The sequence below is a fragment of the Electrona antarctica genome, assembly GCF_951216825.1.
Source record: "Electrona antarctica genome assembly, chromosome: 3".
Taxonomy (NCBI): domain Eukaryota; kingdom Metazoa; phylum Chordata; class Actinopteri; order Myctophiformes; family Myctophidae; genus Electrona; species Electrona antarctica.
In genome coordinates, this window is record NC_136808.1 from 32,497,359 (window position 1) to 32,512,358 (window position 15,000).

Consider the following 15,000-nt stretch of genomic DNA (forward strand, 5'->3'; position numbering starts at 1 on the left):
TACCTTTCAGGAAAAAGAGAACCTGTGCTCCAGTTCCATTGTGGTTATTATTTGGTCACAAACTCTCATTACTTTTCATTGGTTCGATATTTAGGTATAAAAAAATAAATGTTATTTCTTTCAGAATCTTTTGAATAGTGAAAATAGACGATCTACAAGCTCACCACGGGTCGCATCACAATGCCGTGAGAGCTTGCAGCTTGTCAGCTATTTTCACTACTTTGGCGTGACACTGTTGTACGACCATGCAAGTAGAACACCAAGTAGTACACCAAGTAGAACATCAAGTAGAACATCATGTAGAACATATTTATCAAAGAAAACAGCGCAAGTTTGGAGATACAAGGTATCTGCCCGACGATGGCAACGGACTGCTCTTTAGGAAGGCGAAAAAATGGAAAGGCAAATAATATATAATTATATGATGAAAAGCATGCATGGACGTTCATTTCCTGTCAGATAAGCTTGAGTCTCAAATCACAGTGTGATTGTTTTTGGCACATACTGTACTTTGTGCAGAGCCAGTGTTAAATTCGTTGAATTAATCTATGATGAAAAATGTCGGCTGACAACTAAATAAGAAGTAAGCTATGACATTTATAACTAAACCTAAGACTTAATATATTGACAATTTTATCAGCAAATGAAAACTAGATGTTACCGAGGGAAGAGAAATGTTACGAAGGTAACATTTTAGTCATTTTATGTTTGGTTGCGCTCTGAAAATAACAGACCTACAAGCTTGTAGATTGGCTATTTTCAGCTTGCAACCAAGTGCAAAATCAGCCATTACGATGCCATTAAGGCCTGCCAAAATGCATCATGTCAACAAAATCAACTGTAGATTAGTAGACTAAAACTAGACTAAAACTATAATATACTAAAACTATATACTTTTATTCAAAAGACTAAAACTGCATCCATATTTGCTGTCAAAAATCAACACTGATCAGCACGTACTTTTGCTTCTTGGAGCAGATGTACCAGGTGTACGCGCGGCGGTCCCCGGAGGATGTGTACGGTGTGTTGAGGTCTGCCGGAGCGGACTACGTGGTCCTGGAAGACAGCATCTGCTACGAGAGGAGGCACGCACGAGGCTGCCGGCTACGAGATCTCCTAGACCTCGCCAATGGACATGTGGGTGAAATCTATAGCATCTACAGTATAGTGTGTTTGTTTATTAAGTGTGTGTGGAGCGGTATTTTTTATAGGCAATCACAAGGGACTCGCCACACCACATGACCCTCATAATGGCTCACTCTGATTCTCATTCTACCAAAGGATCGCTGGCTTTTGAATTTCTATGGGTGTTTCAGTCTGGCTGTCTGCATAAATGAGGTGTAAAATGTGAAATTCCATGTGTGTCTGTGTCCATTTATGGGTGTGTGTGTGTGTGTGTGTGTGTGCGTGCGTGCGTGCGTGCGTGCATGCGTGCGTGCGTGCGTGCGTGCGTGCGTGTGTGCGTGCGTGCGTGTGTGCGTGCGTGCGTGCGAGGCATTTTTTATTCCCAAACCCTGAGATCAGGAACGTATCAGCACTGGTTGGTAGGGGTGATTTTCTTGCACAGCAGAAAAATGGCATGGACTCCCTTCTGTTATGTTAAAAGTTTCCTTTTGATTCATGATGGTGCATTTCAAGGTGTGTTTTGAGTATTGTGTTGCGGGTTGAAAGGACCAAAATAATATTAGTGAACATAAATAATCAAGTGCAGTGAAAAACACAGAGGACAACCGGTGCTCACAGCCAGGAGATTAAAAACCTATTGAAAGTGAATGGCACTTCTAACTGTAGGATCAATGGGAAAAGATAGATAGGAGATCTGAGCACTCAAAAATGTAGAGGTACATTATTCCAGTACCAGTACTGAATGACAGAGAGTTGGTGCAGTTGTACGCTTGACCAGGGGATTACAACTCCCTTTGCTTCGTGGATTTAAGTCCAACATGGACCACATCTCGCCGTGACAAATCTGAATAGTGTGAAATAGAGTAAAACCCCAACATTTTGAGGCTACTGTACATCCTGACCTAATTTCATCTACTTTTGTTTGTATTCCTTCTATTATGCTTTTAAATGCATTACATTATATCGTCGCTGTCCGGCAGAAACTGGACACCCTTTACGTGTTGGTTAAAAAATATTGAACCAATGAAAAGTATTAAAAAGTGCTTCTGTCAAAACCAGCTACCGGTAACTCCATTGGACCCCAACTCCACCCCCTCTCAAGCTAGTATCAAATATATAAAGATTCTTTTTTTCTTTTTTTCTGATATTTCTCTTTTTTTCCTGAAAATTGAACATTTTGGAGTCAGCTGGTTTCTGCCCAACAGCAGAGATATGTTTTTATTATGTGGTTTTGTACCTTACATAAACCATCTGCTGTACAAAAATCTTTTTTCTGTTTTCACCAGATCATGGACGGGCCAGGGCAGAATGATCCAGACCTAGTTCCGGCTTCTGACCCTCGGTTCTGCGAGGCCATCAAGACGGATGCAGCAGAATACACCGCCCTGTTCACCAGAACATTCCAGAACAAAACCTTCCACGTCTACCGACTCAAGAAGAAACGCAAGAAAGCCAAAGCCACGGCAGAACCGAACCAGGCCCACTAGCAGGACGGGGCTTCAGGAGTTTATAGACTACTGGACACGAACAGTCCAAGGCTTTGAGAGAAGATACATCAGCAGGAACAGAGGAGATCTGCATCGATACCACGCCGGCCTTGATCATGTACTTTATCGTTTTAAACTCAATCTCTGCTCTCCGAACGATGTGGTTTGAATCTGGGCCAGCCCCATTTCAGCTTTAGGCTGCTGCTTTATAAGGTTCATAGTGTGGAAACACCCGCGTATGAGACTGTTCAAACATACCCGCCAGCTAACTACTAAGCCCCCCCCCCCCCCCCTCTGTGGTTTGTTGTTAGGTTCTTGACCAGGGTCAATTATCCAGGCATGGTGACTCAGTTACACAACAATTCTGAGTGTGCTTCTTCATGACAGTTGTGAGTGATATTGCTATTGCTTTATTTTAACTTTAATTTAGACACTTTATTGGCCTCATTGTTTTGCAGCTTAAAACAATACACACAGTCATCTATTTCCACTTAGTGTATATCACATACAAAAAAAGAGGGAAATCACTTCACATAAAATAATACAGCTGTAATTGAATACAATTACAGCATACAAATGCAAGGTTTAAAATGTAACAATATTGGGTGCATCGTTGACCTACTTAGAGAATTATTATTGCACCTTAACTCTATTGCGTGTTGAACTGGATCATGGCTGAAGGAATGAATGAGTAGGCTGACCTGGTTTTATTTTTTGTTTTGATCTGTAAAAAAAGTGCAAAAGGGGATCTTTGGTTATAAAATCAAAGACAAGGGTCCCTGGACCCCTTTCGGAACCCGGGAAAGGGGTTTTCGGGACACTTTTCCTTGATTGTATTACCAAAGATCCCCCTTTTGAACATTTGCACCATTATCCTACCCACCGCACTTGTCATCAACCTTCGGCCTTCTTCTAAAAGATCTGTACACTTGTAAATGTGAGCCCATATGGGTTAATCACTTGAACCCTAGAATCCCTATTGTGGGGGAACATTTGGCAAAAATAGCGAATCTACAAGCTCACACTGTGACGGGTTGTGAACTTGTAGTCTATTTTGCGGCCTAGAGATTTGGTAGAGAGGAAAAAAGGAGCGGAACAACTAAAACTGACCCCGATCAACTAAGGATTACTTTATAAGTGTAGAGGGGTTAAGGGGGCGGGAAGTATCTGTGACAATCTCATCTTGTCCTATTGGTCACTCTATACAAGTAGAGGTGAGTAGGATTGTGATTTGACCAAGCCTGTGTTTTATGCCAGCAGATCAGATACTTTCAATAAAAGTTATATAAAATAAAGTCATAATGGTGCTGTTCACTTCAAAATAGTTTCCTGTGGAGGTTTACAGCCAGACCAATGTTTGGTTGTTTTTTCCCCCTTGAAACAATTTCAACAGTTTCAATTGAACTTTTTATCAAACATTAATGAGAGCAATTTAGCTTTTAAAACGTTAGTGCTCGGTAATTTGTGCTGTATTATGATGACAAAATTGTGAATTACCATTTTAAAATGAAAAACTTGTTCAGCTAAGGCTAAAAAAGTCTGTATCTCTGGCACATAGCCTTCCCAAGTTAAATGTCTTGGTCATTTGCCTTACTCAGCCTGGAGTTGGCAAAAACTCTCCCTTGTGAGAGAAATTCACAGTTATCCCTGAAAAGAAAATCCAAGATAATTCCATTAGGTTTGATTCTCGCGACGGTTTAATGGGTTCGATGGGTGCTTAAATGGGTGGGTTTCCCGTAAAAATGGATCCAAAGCAGCCAATTGATATTTGTCACTGGTGGTGTGTGATTACTTTCGTACACTTTTTTCCCTTACGTTTACTTGACCTCATCCACTTAGAACCCTCCGCATGTGTGCTATGTCTCAACCCTTACATTATTCCTTTGTGTGCGTGCGTGTGTGCGCGCGCACGTGTGACAGTGTAAGTAGCAAGGAAATCACAGCTGGCTAATGATGATCCTGCTCCCTCACTATTCAATCTGAGAGGGAGCAGAAGGGGGCCAACAACTTGAATAAAGCAAGGCCTCGTGTTAGGAAATGAGTGGAGACAGAGAGAAACAACTCACAGCAAAGATGGAACGACAAGGGCACGGATTGAGAGGAGAAGCAGCAATCGAAAGACTGGAGTTGTGTCTGTAATTATGGGTACGTCCCGAGGCAATTATCTAAGGACACTCAGTCACTCCACACCTTGCTCGTTATTTGACCAGGGTCTGCACTGTACTTGGTGCACAGTTTTTTCCCTCTACACCAAATCTCTTCGCTGAAAATAGCCAGCGTTGTAAGGCTGTAGATCTGCTATTTTGGGCACACGTTCCCTCCAGAATAGAGATACTAGGATTCAAGTTGTATGCTATGGTGGACCCAAGCTGGTTTAGTGACAGAGAAAAACGAGCAAGGTGTGGAGTGACTTGAGTACAGTGCAGACCCTGGTCAAATAAGTATTAGTTTACCAAGTATAGAGGGTTTAAGTTGTTAATGAAGACCCTGTGTTGATAGTCCACGTGCGTGCACATTTGTGCCTAGAGAAAGACACTGTGCAGCTTTTGTCACCAAGCTGTTGGTGAGCCGTGCGCTGAAGCCAAAATGAAGTGTCACGGCCTCATTGTAATGCATACCAGTGGTATCACTGTCGGAATAGTGGGGCTTGTTCTTTTTTCTCTGGCTAGATATTGGATGTTTAATTTAACCCATTCAGGCCTGACGTCGAAATTAAAAAAAAAAGTTTTCTAAATCATGACAATTTTCGGAAAGATTTGAGGCACATTTTAACGATTTTTCAAAAATAGCAGACCTACAAGTTCATAGCGCGCCACTCGGTGGCGCGCTATGAGCTTGTAGATCTGCTATTTTTCAATAGCTAAATTATAACAATGTTTAAAACACCAAAAGGGGTTCCCGCCCCAAAATGGGTTAATGGTTAATGTGGTTAAACGCTAACGTGACATGGATGCGTTCCAGGTCTCAATGGATTAAGAGATTTCTGATTGCTTTATTTGAGAGGGAAGTGATTCTATTATGTTTGTCTAATAAGGTTGTACTAATGTATTTTTTGTGCCATTGTAATTTCCATACATATTGATATTAGCAGTTCATTTTGAGTTTCTTGATGAAAAGGAAATGAACCATTAATTTACTGTGTATGTAATTCAAATCAGTATTAGATGGTTGGGGTTGATAACTACTAGGCAATGAACATGAGAGACCTCACTCTCACTCTCACTCTCAAAGCAACAGAAATGGCATTTTATAGATATATTCGTAGGCCTACTATTTGTGCGTGTCATCAATATGTGTCAAATTGCAATTTAGGCATTAAGGATGCTTATATTCAAACACCACTGGTTGCACACCAGTAGTGGTAAGTAATTACATTTACTTAAGTACTGTACGTAAGTACAATTTTGAGGTATTTGTACTTTACTTGAGTATTTCTAATTTCTAATACTTTTACTTCTACTCCACACCATCTCAGATCCAAATATTGTACTTTTACTGCATATATTTTAAAACCTTAGTTACTAGTTACTTTGTAGATATCGATTATTATTACAAAACATACCTTAACCATTTCAGCCCTGTATACATTTCGGCCATTTGAATAGCCAATCTACAAGTTGTTTTGTTTGCTTGCGTTGCCTGCTTGTTGCCTTGTTCTCATTGGGATGGCAGTTTTGCATGGAAAAATAAACCATATACACGCTCATGTTTATACTACCAGTAAGATGCCCTGAGGGCGAGAAGCAACCATCCGCCTGGGTGACGGCAGACTGCTGGGCGAGCGCTGGCGCTTTGGCATGGGGGGTCAGATCAACATCTAATGGAATGTCAGAACAGGTCAGCTCCATATATGGAGATCTAAGGGTAGCAGCGAGGGCAGTGTCTTGAGTGTACAGAGTTTGTTGAGCTAGGGCCCAGGTAGGATCGGGTGTTAATTTTCGGGCCTGTTGAGAGCTAAGGGTTTGAGGTCCCCACAGTGTTCGACCAGTAATCCTTGTTATCATTGATTCATAGTATCCGTGATAGATATCCCATTCGTGTTTTTGAGTGTGCTGTGAATTTGTCATGGATAATCTCCTCCTGGCCTTGTGCCCCTGGTTGACCGTTTGACTTGGTCAAAGTGGCACATGTGGTGCTTGTGGTGTCGTCCTGCCCACAAACTCTGCTCCGATCTCGTCCAGGCCTCCGAGCCCATCAGGGCCTGTGGCAACGATGTGATGATTTGGCTCCTTCTCTCTGACGTCGCCGTCGATCCCCTCAGTGGTGGTTTGGTGCCGTGATGGTCGTCACCTGATGCCCTGTGCTCTCCTCCGGACAGGATGCACCCTGGTTTTCCTTCCATGCACCCTTGCACCGTCCGCTATATCTGCGTTTTTGGAACAAACTCACAGCAGGTTTCCCATGCTCCCCCAAATACAATAATATTGTATGGGACATGATATTTGATCCACCGGTGTTACATGTAATATAAAATGTTGTTTACAATCAATAAACATTTTGACTGTACCAAAAAATGTAAGAAGTGTGAAGTGCAGGATGTTGTGTGTATTGATGGTGCTGATACATACCCTTCCATCTGTGCGTGGCCTTGACAAGCAGAGCTGTGCAGCAACTTTGTTATTTCTAAATAACACTGTGTTATACAAACAAGATAAAAGCTCCCATGCACTTCTCTTTCATTCATACAGTGCACAGACACAAATGGTTAAAAACACTGGGTTAATTGTGTTAGTATGATTAATCATTACCAGCCAGCTGATAGTTCAGCAACCGCCAACATATATATTATTTTTTTCGCCAATGTTAAAAAGGCGTTAAAAACGTCCTTGGCAGTGTAGGACATCATGAAAAAGAAGTTAAATAAGTCCTTGGCAGTGATTGAGTTTTAACATGCAACTTTCAGACCATGAATCATACCACTCCACACGCATATATACACATTTGAGCATTTACCCCAAAAGCATCACATCCTGTCTGTGGGGGGGAAAAATGTTTTTGTCAAACCATTTTTTGTCAGACTTTGGTGCTTTATAGTGTGTAGTATTAGTGTTTTGATCAGTTCGGCTCATCCAACTGATAAATCGATATTGTTGATTGATGATCCGTGTATCTTGTGTTCAATCAATATTCTGTCTGGTGTCCCAAAATTGAAAATCGAAAATTAGCTTGTTTTTCAATATCAGCTTTTTAACTACAAGGATGGAAAACGAAAATGGACTCAAATCGCGCTATTCTTTTTTGTTAAACACAACTTCTTGCCAAGAAATTGAGAATCGAAAATCCAAAGATCATTTTCCAATATCTGCGTTTCTCCTACATGAATGGGAAAACAAAGTCCTGCTGCGTTTGAGCTCCATTCCGTGATCACGGATAAGACTTCCGGTTTACTTCCTGTTTATGAGCTATCACGGTTTCCGGTTGCCTTCAGAATAAGATGACATACATTTATTTTTAAAATGCATTTATATGATATGGGCCTACGTCTTTTTAAACAACTTATACATTAAGTACTACTTAAGTACATTGCACTGAAGTCCCCCAGTGTCCCCAGTGTCCCCCCAGTGCCCCCCCAGTGTCCCCCCAGTGCCCCCCCAGTGCCCCCCCAGAAAAAATGACATAATTATGACATAATATATTATGCCGTCCCAAACCATGGATTATAGTATGTAGTTTTTTCATGATTTTCATCTTTTTTTCAAATCCTCCAAAATCACGAAAAACGACATGCTATAGTATGCCGTCCGAAAAAAATTATAACTTTGGCATGCTACTAGTCATACATACTTACACCTAGAATCCCCATTCAAACCTATTTAGGTTCATCTTACGGTGGACATGTTTGCCTGAAAAGGAATCTTTGAAATGTTTCATAGTTTTAGAAATATAGTGCTTTCTAATTGAGAAATGTATAATGGCAGATATTGGCACGTCAAAAAAGCACTTTCACCTAGAAACTCCATTCAAACTTTTTATAATTCAGCTTTCTGTGGAGACACATGCTGGAACTTTTTACTTTGAAATGTTTTGTAGTTTCTGAGTTATTTAACTTAAACGCCCAATGCATTCCCAATGGCAATAGCACAAACTTTGGCATGCTACTAGTCCTACATACTTACAACTAGAAACCCCATTCAAACCTATTTAGGTTCATCTTACGGTGGACATGTTTGCCTGAAAAGGAATCTTTGAAATGTTTCATCGTTTTAGAAATATAGTGCTTTCAAATTTGAGACATTTACAATGGGGGTCAATGGCAGATTTTGGCAAGTAAAGATTTGAGTGGGGTTTGAACCCACAATCTCCAGATCATGCAGCCAGTGTGCTAAGTCACTGATCTACTTGCTACCTACCACAATGCAGTATGCTGTTCACTTTGAGTACAACATTGATACAAAAATAAAATACAAAAAATAAAATAACAGGATATTTGTCTATTGTTGCTTTTGCTGTTGTTTATCTCTAGACGTTCGAATGTTTATGAACCACAATGGAAACAAGTCTCTGGCTCTTCTGTCATTATCTATTCAGCCTTTTAAGAACAGCATGCACAGTGGCTCACTGGGTACAGAGCCTGCCTGGGAATCAGGAGGCTGCAGGTTCAAGTCCTGGCTCTGACATAGTGTCCCAAAATCATGAAAATATGACATAATATATTATGCCGTCCCAAACCATGGATTATAGTATGTCGTTTTTTCATGATTTTCATCTTTTTTTCAAATCCTCCAAAATCACGAAAAACTACATGCTATAGTATGCCGTCCGAAACCATGAACTATAGTATGTCGTTTTTTCATGATTTTCATCTTTTTTTCAAATCCTCCAAAATCACGAAAAACGACATGCTATAGGCTAGTATGCCGTCCGGAAAAAAATATAACTTTGGCATGCTACTAGTCATACATACTTACACCTAGAATCCCCATTCAAACCTATAGGTTCATCTTACGGTGGACATGTTTGCCTGAAAAGGAATCTTTGAAATGTTTCATCGTTTTAGAAATATAGTGCTTTCAATTTGAGAAATGTATAATGGCAGATAGTGGCACGTCAAAAAAGCACTTTCACCTAGAAACTCCATTCACACTTTGTATAATTCAGCTTACTGTGGAGACACATGCTGGAACTTTTTACTTTGAAATGTTTTGTAGTTTCTGAGTTATTTAACTTAAACGCCCAATGCATTCCCAATGGCAATAGCACAAACTTTGGCATGCTACTAGTCCTACATACTTACACCTAGAAACCCCATTCAAACCTATTTAGGTTCATCTTACGGTAGACATGTTTGCCTGAAAAGGAATCTTTGAAATGTTTCATCGTTTTAGAAATATAGTGCTTTCAAATTTCAGACATTTACAATGGGGCTCAATGGCAGATATTGGCACGTCAAAAAAGCACTTTCACCTAGAAACTCCATTCACACTTTTTATAATTCAGCTTTCTGTGGAGACACATGCTGGAACTTTTTACTTTGAAATGTTTTGTAGTTTCTGAGTTATTTAACTTAAACGCCCAATGCATTCCCAATGGCAATAGCACAAACTTTGGCATGCTACTAGTCCTACATACTTACACCTAGAAACCCCATTCAAACCTATTTAGGTTCATCTTACGGTGGACATGTTTGCCCGAAAAGGAATCTTTGAAATGTTTCATAGTTTTAGAAATAAAGTGCTTTTAAATTTGAGAAATTCAGAATGGGGCTGAATGGCAGATATTGGCACGTCAAAAAAGCACTTTCACCTACAAACTCCATTCACACTTTTTATAATTCAGCTTACTGTGGAGACACATGCTGGAACTTTTTACTTTGAAATGTTTTGTAGTTTCTGAGTTATTTAACTTAAACGCCCAATGCATTCCCAATGGCAATAGCACAAACTTTGGCATGCTACTAGTCCTACATACTTACACCTAGAAACCCCATTCAAACCTATTTAGGTTCATCTTACGGTAGACATGTTTGCCTGAAAATGAATCTTTGAAATGTTTCATCGTTTTAGAAATATAGTGCTTTCAAATTTGAGACATTTACAATGGGGCTCAATGGCAGATATTGGCACGTCAAAAAAGCACTTTCACCTAGAAACTCTATTCACACTTTGTATAATTCAGCTTACTGTGGAGACACATGCTGGAACTTTTTACTTTGAAATGTTTTGTAGTTTCTGAGTTATTTAACTTAAACGCCCAATGCATTCCCAGTGGCAATAGCACAAACTTTGGCATGCTACTAGTCCTACATACTTACACCTAGAAACCCCATTCAAACCTATTTAGGTTCATCTTACGGTGGACATGTTTGCCTGAAAAGGAATCTTTGAAATGTTTCATCGTTTTAGAAATATAGTGCTTTCAAATTTGAGACATTTACAATGGGGCTCAATGGCAGATATTGGCACGTCAAAAAAGCACTTTCACCTAGAAACTCTATTCACACTTTTTATAATTCAGCTTACTGTGGAGACACATGCTGGAACTTTTTACTTTGAAATGTTTTGTAGTTTCTGAGTTATTTAACTTAAACGCCCAATGCATTCCCAATGGCAATAGCACAAACTTTGGCATGTTACTAGTCCTACATACTTACACCTAGAAACCCCATTCAAACCTATTTAGGTTCATGTTACGGTGGACATGTTTGCCCGAAAAGGAATCTTTGAAATGTGTCATAGTTTTAGAAATATAGTGCTTTTAAATTTGAGAAATTCAGAATGGGGCTGAATGGCAGATATTGGCACGTCAAAAAAGCACTTTCACCTAGAAACTCCATTCACACTTTTTATAATTCAGCTTACTGTGGAGACACATACTGTGGAGACACATGCAAAAATTATAACTTTGGCATCCTACTAGTCATACATACTTACACCTAGAATCACCATTCAAACCTATTTAGGTTCATCTTACGGTGGACATGTTTGCCTGAAAAGGAATCTTTGAAATGTTTCATAGTTTTAGAAATATAGTGCTTTCAATTTGAGAAATGTATAATGGCAGATAGTGGCACGTCAAAAAAGCACTTTCACCTAAAAACTCCATTCACACTTTTTATAATTCAGCTTACTGTGGAGACACATGCTGGAACTTTTTACTTTCTTCTGACCACCGCGCTCAGACTGTAGGTGCGCCACCCGATTTACAATATATCAGGATCAAGGAGATGGGTCGCACACATCAAGACTGTGGTTCAAAAAGTTTTATTTCAAACCATATGACAAACGTTTCGGCTATCCAGCCTTCATCAGTGTCAACAGTGCCACACGGATGAAGGCTGGATAGCCGAAACGTTTGTCATATGGTTTGAAATAAAACTTTTTGAAACACAGTCTTGATGTGTGTGACCCATCTCCTTGATCCGGAACTTTTTACTTTGAAATGTTTTGTAGTTTCTGAGTTATTTAACTTAAACGCCCAATGCATTCCCAATGGCAATAGCACAAATTTTGGCATGCTACTAGTCCTACATACTTACACCTAGAAACCCCATTTAAACCTATTTAGGTTCATCTTATGGTGGACATGTTTGCCTGAAAAGGAATCTTTGAAATGTTTCATCGTTTTAGAAATATAGTGCTTTCAAATTTGAAACATTTACAATGGGGCTCAATGGCAGATATTGGCACTTCAAAAAAGCACTTTCACCTAGAAACTCCATTCACACTTTTTATAATTCAGCTTACTGTGGAGACACATGCTGGAACTTTTTACTTTGAAATGTTTTGTAGTTTCTGAGTTATTTAACTTAAACGCCCAATGCATTCCCAATGGCAATAGCACAAACTTTGGCATGCTACTAGTCCTACATACTTACACCTAGAAACCCCATTCAAACCTATTTAGGTTCATCTTACGGTGGACATGTTTGACTGAAAAGGAATCTTTGAAATGTTTCATCGTTTTAGAAATATAGTGCTTTCAAATTTGAGACATTTACGATGGGGCTCAATGGCAGATATTGGCACGTCAAAAAAGCACTTTCACCTAGAAACTCCATTCACACTTTTTATAATTCAGCTTACTGTGGAGAAACTGGAGACACATGCTGGAACTTTTTACTTTGAAATGTTTTGTAGTTTCTGAGTTATTTAACTTAAACGCCCAATGCATTCCCAATGGCAATAGCACAAACTTTGGCATGCTACTAGTCCTACATACTTACACCTAGAAACCCCATTCAAACCTATTTAGGTTCATCTTACGGTAGACATGTTTGCCTGAAAAGGAATCTTTGAAATGTTTCATCGTTTTAGAAATATAGTGCTTTCAAATTTGAGACATTTACAATGGGGCTCAATGGCAGATATTGGCACGTCAAAAAAGCACTTTCACCTAGAAACTCCATTCACACTTTTTATAATTCAGCTTTCTGTGGAGACACATGCTGGAACTTTTTACTTTGAAATGTTTTGTAGTTTCTGAGTTATTTAACTTAAACGCCCAATGCATTCCCAATGGCAATAGCACAAACTTTGGCATGCTACTAGTCCTACATCAGTCTGTCGTTTTTCATGATATTGGAGGATTAAAAAAATAAAGAAAAATCATGAAAAAACGACATGCTATAATTCATGGTTTCGGAAGACAGTCTATAGTTTGTCGTTTTTCATGATTTTGAAGGATTTAAAAAAAAAGAAAATCATGAAAAAACGACATGCTATAGTTCATGGTTTCAGAAGACATACTATAGTCTGTCGTTTTTCATGATTTTGGAGGATTCAAAAAATAAAGAAAACCATGAAAAAACGACATGCTACAGTGTCCCCCCAGTGTCCCCCCAGTGCCTCCCCAGTGTCCCCCCAGTGTCCCCCCAGTGCACGCCTTTTCGTCACGCTTTTCCGTCACGCCTTTTCGTCACCCCAGTGCCCCCCAGTGTCCCCCCAATGCCCAGTGCCCCCCCAGTGTCCCCCCAGTGCCTCCCCAGTGTCCCCCCAGTGCCTCCCCAGTGTCCCCCCCAGTGTCCCCCCAGTGCACGCCTTTTCGTCACGCTTTTCCGTCACGCCTTTTCGTCACGCTTTTTCATCACGCTTTTTCGTCACGCATGGTGGCAAAATCACTTTTGTCACTTTTTCGTCACGCATGGCAAAGTAGCATGCCAAAGTTTGTGCCATTGCCATTGGGAATGCATTGGGCGTTTAAGTTAAATAACTCAGAAACTACAAAACATTTCAAAGTAAAAAGTTCCAGCATGTGTCTCCACAGTAAGCTGAATTATAAAAAGTGTGAATGGAGTTTCTAGGTGAAAGTTGTGTTTAACAAAAAAGAAAAACGCGATTTGAGTCAATTTTCGTTTTCCATCCTTAAAAAGCTAATATTGAAAAACAAGCCAATTTTCGATTTTCAATGTTGGTACACCAGACAGAATATTGATTGAACACAAGATACACTGATTTTGATGCTGCCCTTTCCTCTCTTTCTTTGGTCCCATCTTTCATTTATTCCAATACAGTCATGATTGAATCGCTGGTGCAAATAAATGAATTTATTGAGGGAAAAAATATAGAAGCAAATACAAAACACCAATAAACTGTCCAAAGCTCATCATGATACAAAATAGTATGTTCACATTTTTCTTTTAGAGAAGCTGCACATTTTTATCCGTAGTGCTTTTGTTGACATGAAAAAATAAGAAAAGAAAAATCAATAATCCATTTTTGTATTTACAAATCAGGTAAAAACTAAGTAAAAACATAACATTTTATCACAACATGTCTGCACCCATAACACAACATTTAAGAAGCTGTTTCATGGAACAATTGAATGGTGTCCACAAGTATCTCGCCCTAGCTCTCCCACTGTCCATACAAGGACTTCATATTCTGATCCTGGCTCATTTGCACATCCATGCTAGCCTATGCTTTATAGCCTAGCCTACTTAGTTGCACGCTGGTCTCACACATGGAAAATAGCAGACCTACAGCTTGTAGGTCTGCACAGAAAATGGCAGATTTACTCCATGAGCTTCATGGAGTAAATCTGCCATTTTCTGTGCGCGACACGACGTGCAACCAAGTATAAATCAGGCAATCCTTTGACCCTCTATACAGAGGAATAAAACAATGAATCAGAAGACTCCCTCAAGAAGACCCCCCCCATTCTCTATAGGGGAAAAAAAGCTGTGTGTTTGTAACTTCCAGGGAGCGCTCTATATGAAATTGTACCCTCACCCCCACTGCTAAAACGTTCCACTTCTCAAAAGCCACAGCTTCAGCTTTTCGGGAAATTAGCATGTTTTGGAAAAGCTGCTATATCAGGGAACTGACTTCTCCGTCAACTTACTGAAAGTACCCCGAATACTTTGGCTTCCCAGTATGATAGCAAGCCATCAGCTTCTATTAGGATTAGTGGCCTGATGTGTTTCACCAAGTCCCCCCCCACCCACCCTTTA

At 39.9% G+C, this 15,000-nt stretch overlaps 1 protein-coding gene across 2 annotated transcripts in view; it reads left to right on the forward strand.

Moving 5' to 3' along the window:
* The window catches only part of dpy19l3 (dpy-19 like C-mannosyltransferase 3), a gene marked incomplete at its 5' end in the record, with an annotated part of 58,431 nt that extends 54,478 nt beyond the window's left edge, over positions 1-3,953 (forward strand). For both annotated transcript variants that reach the window (XM_079496569.1, XM_079496568.1), the window contains 2 exons: positions 979-1,137; positions 2,412-3,953. In XM_079496569.1, coding sequence (XP_079352695.1) covers positions 979-1,137; positions 2,412-2,612 — 360 coding nt within the window. In that variant the 3' untranslated portion in view covers positions 2,613-3,953. The remainder of the gene's footprint in view (positions 1-978; positions 1,138-2,411) is intronic.
* Between the last annotated feature and the right edge of the window lie 11,047 nt (positions 3,954-15,000).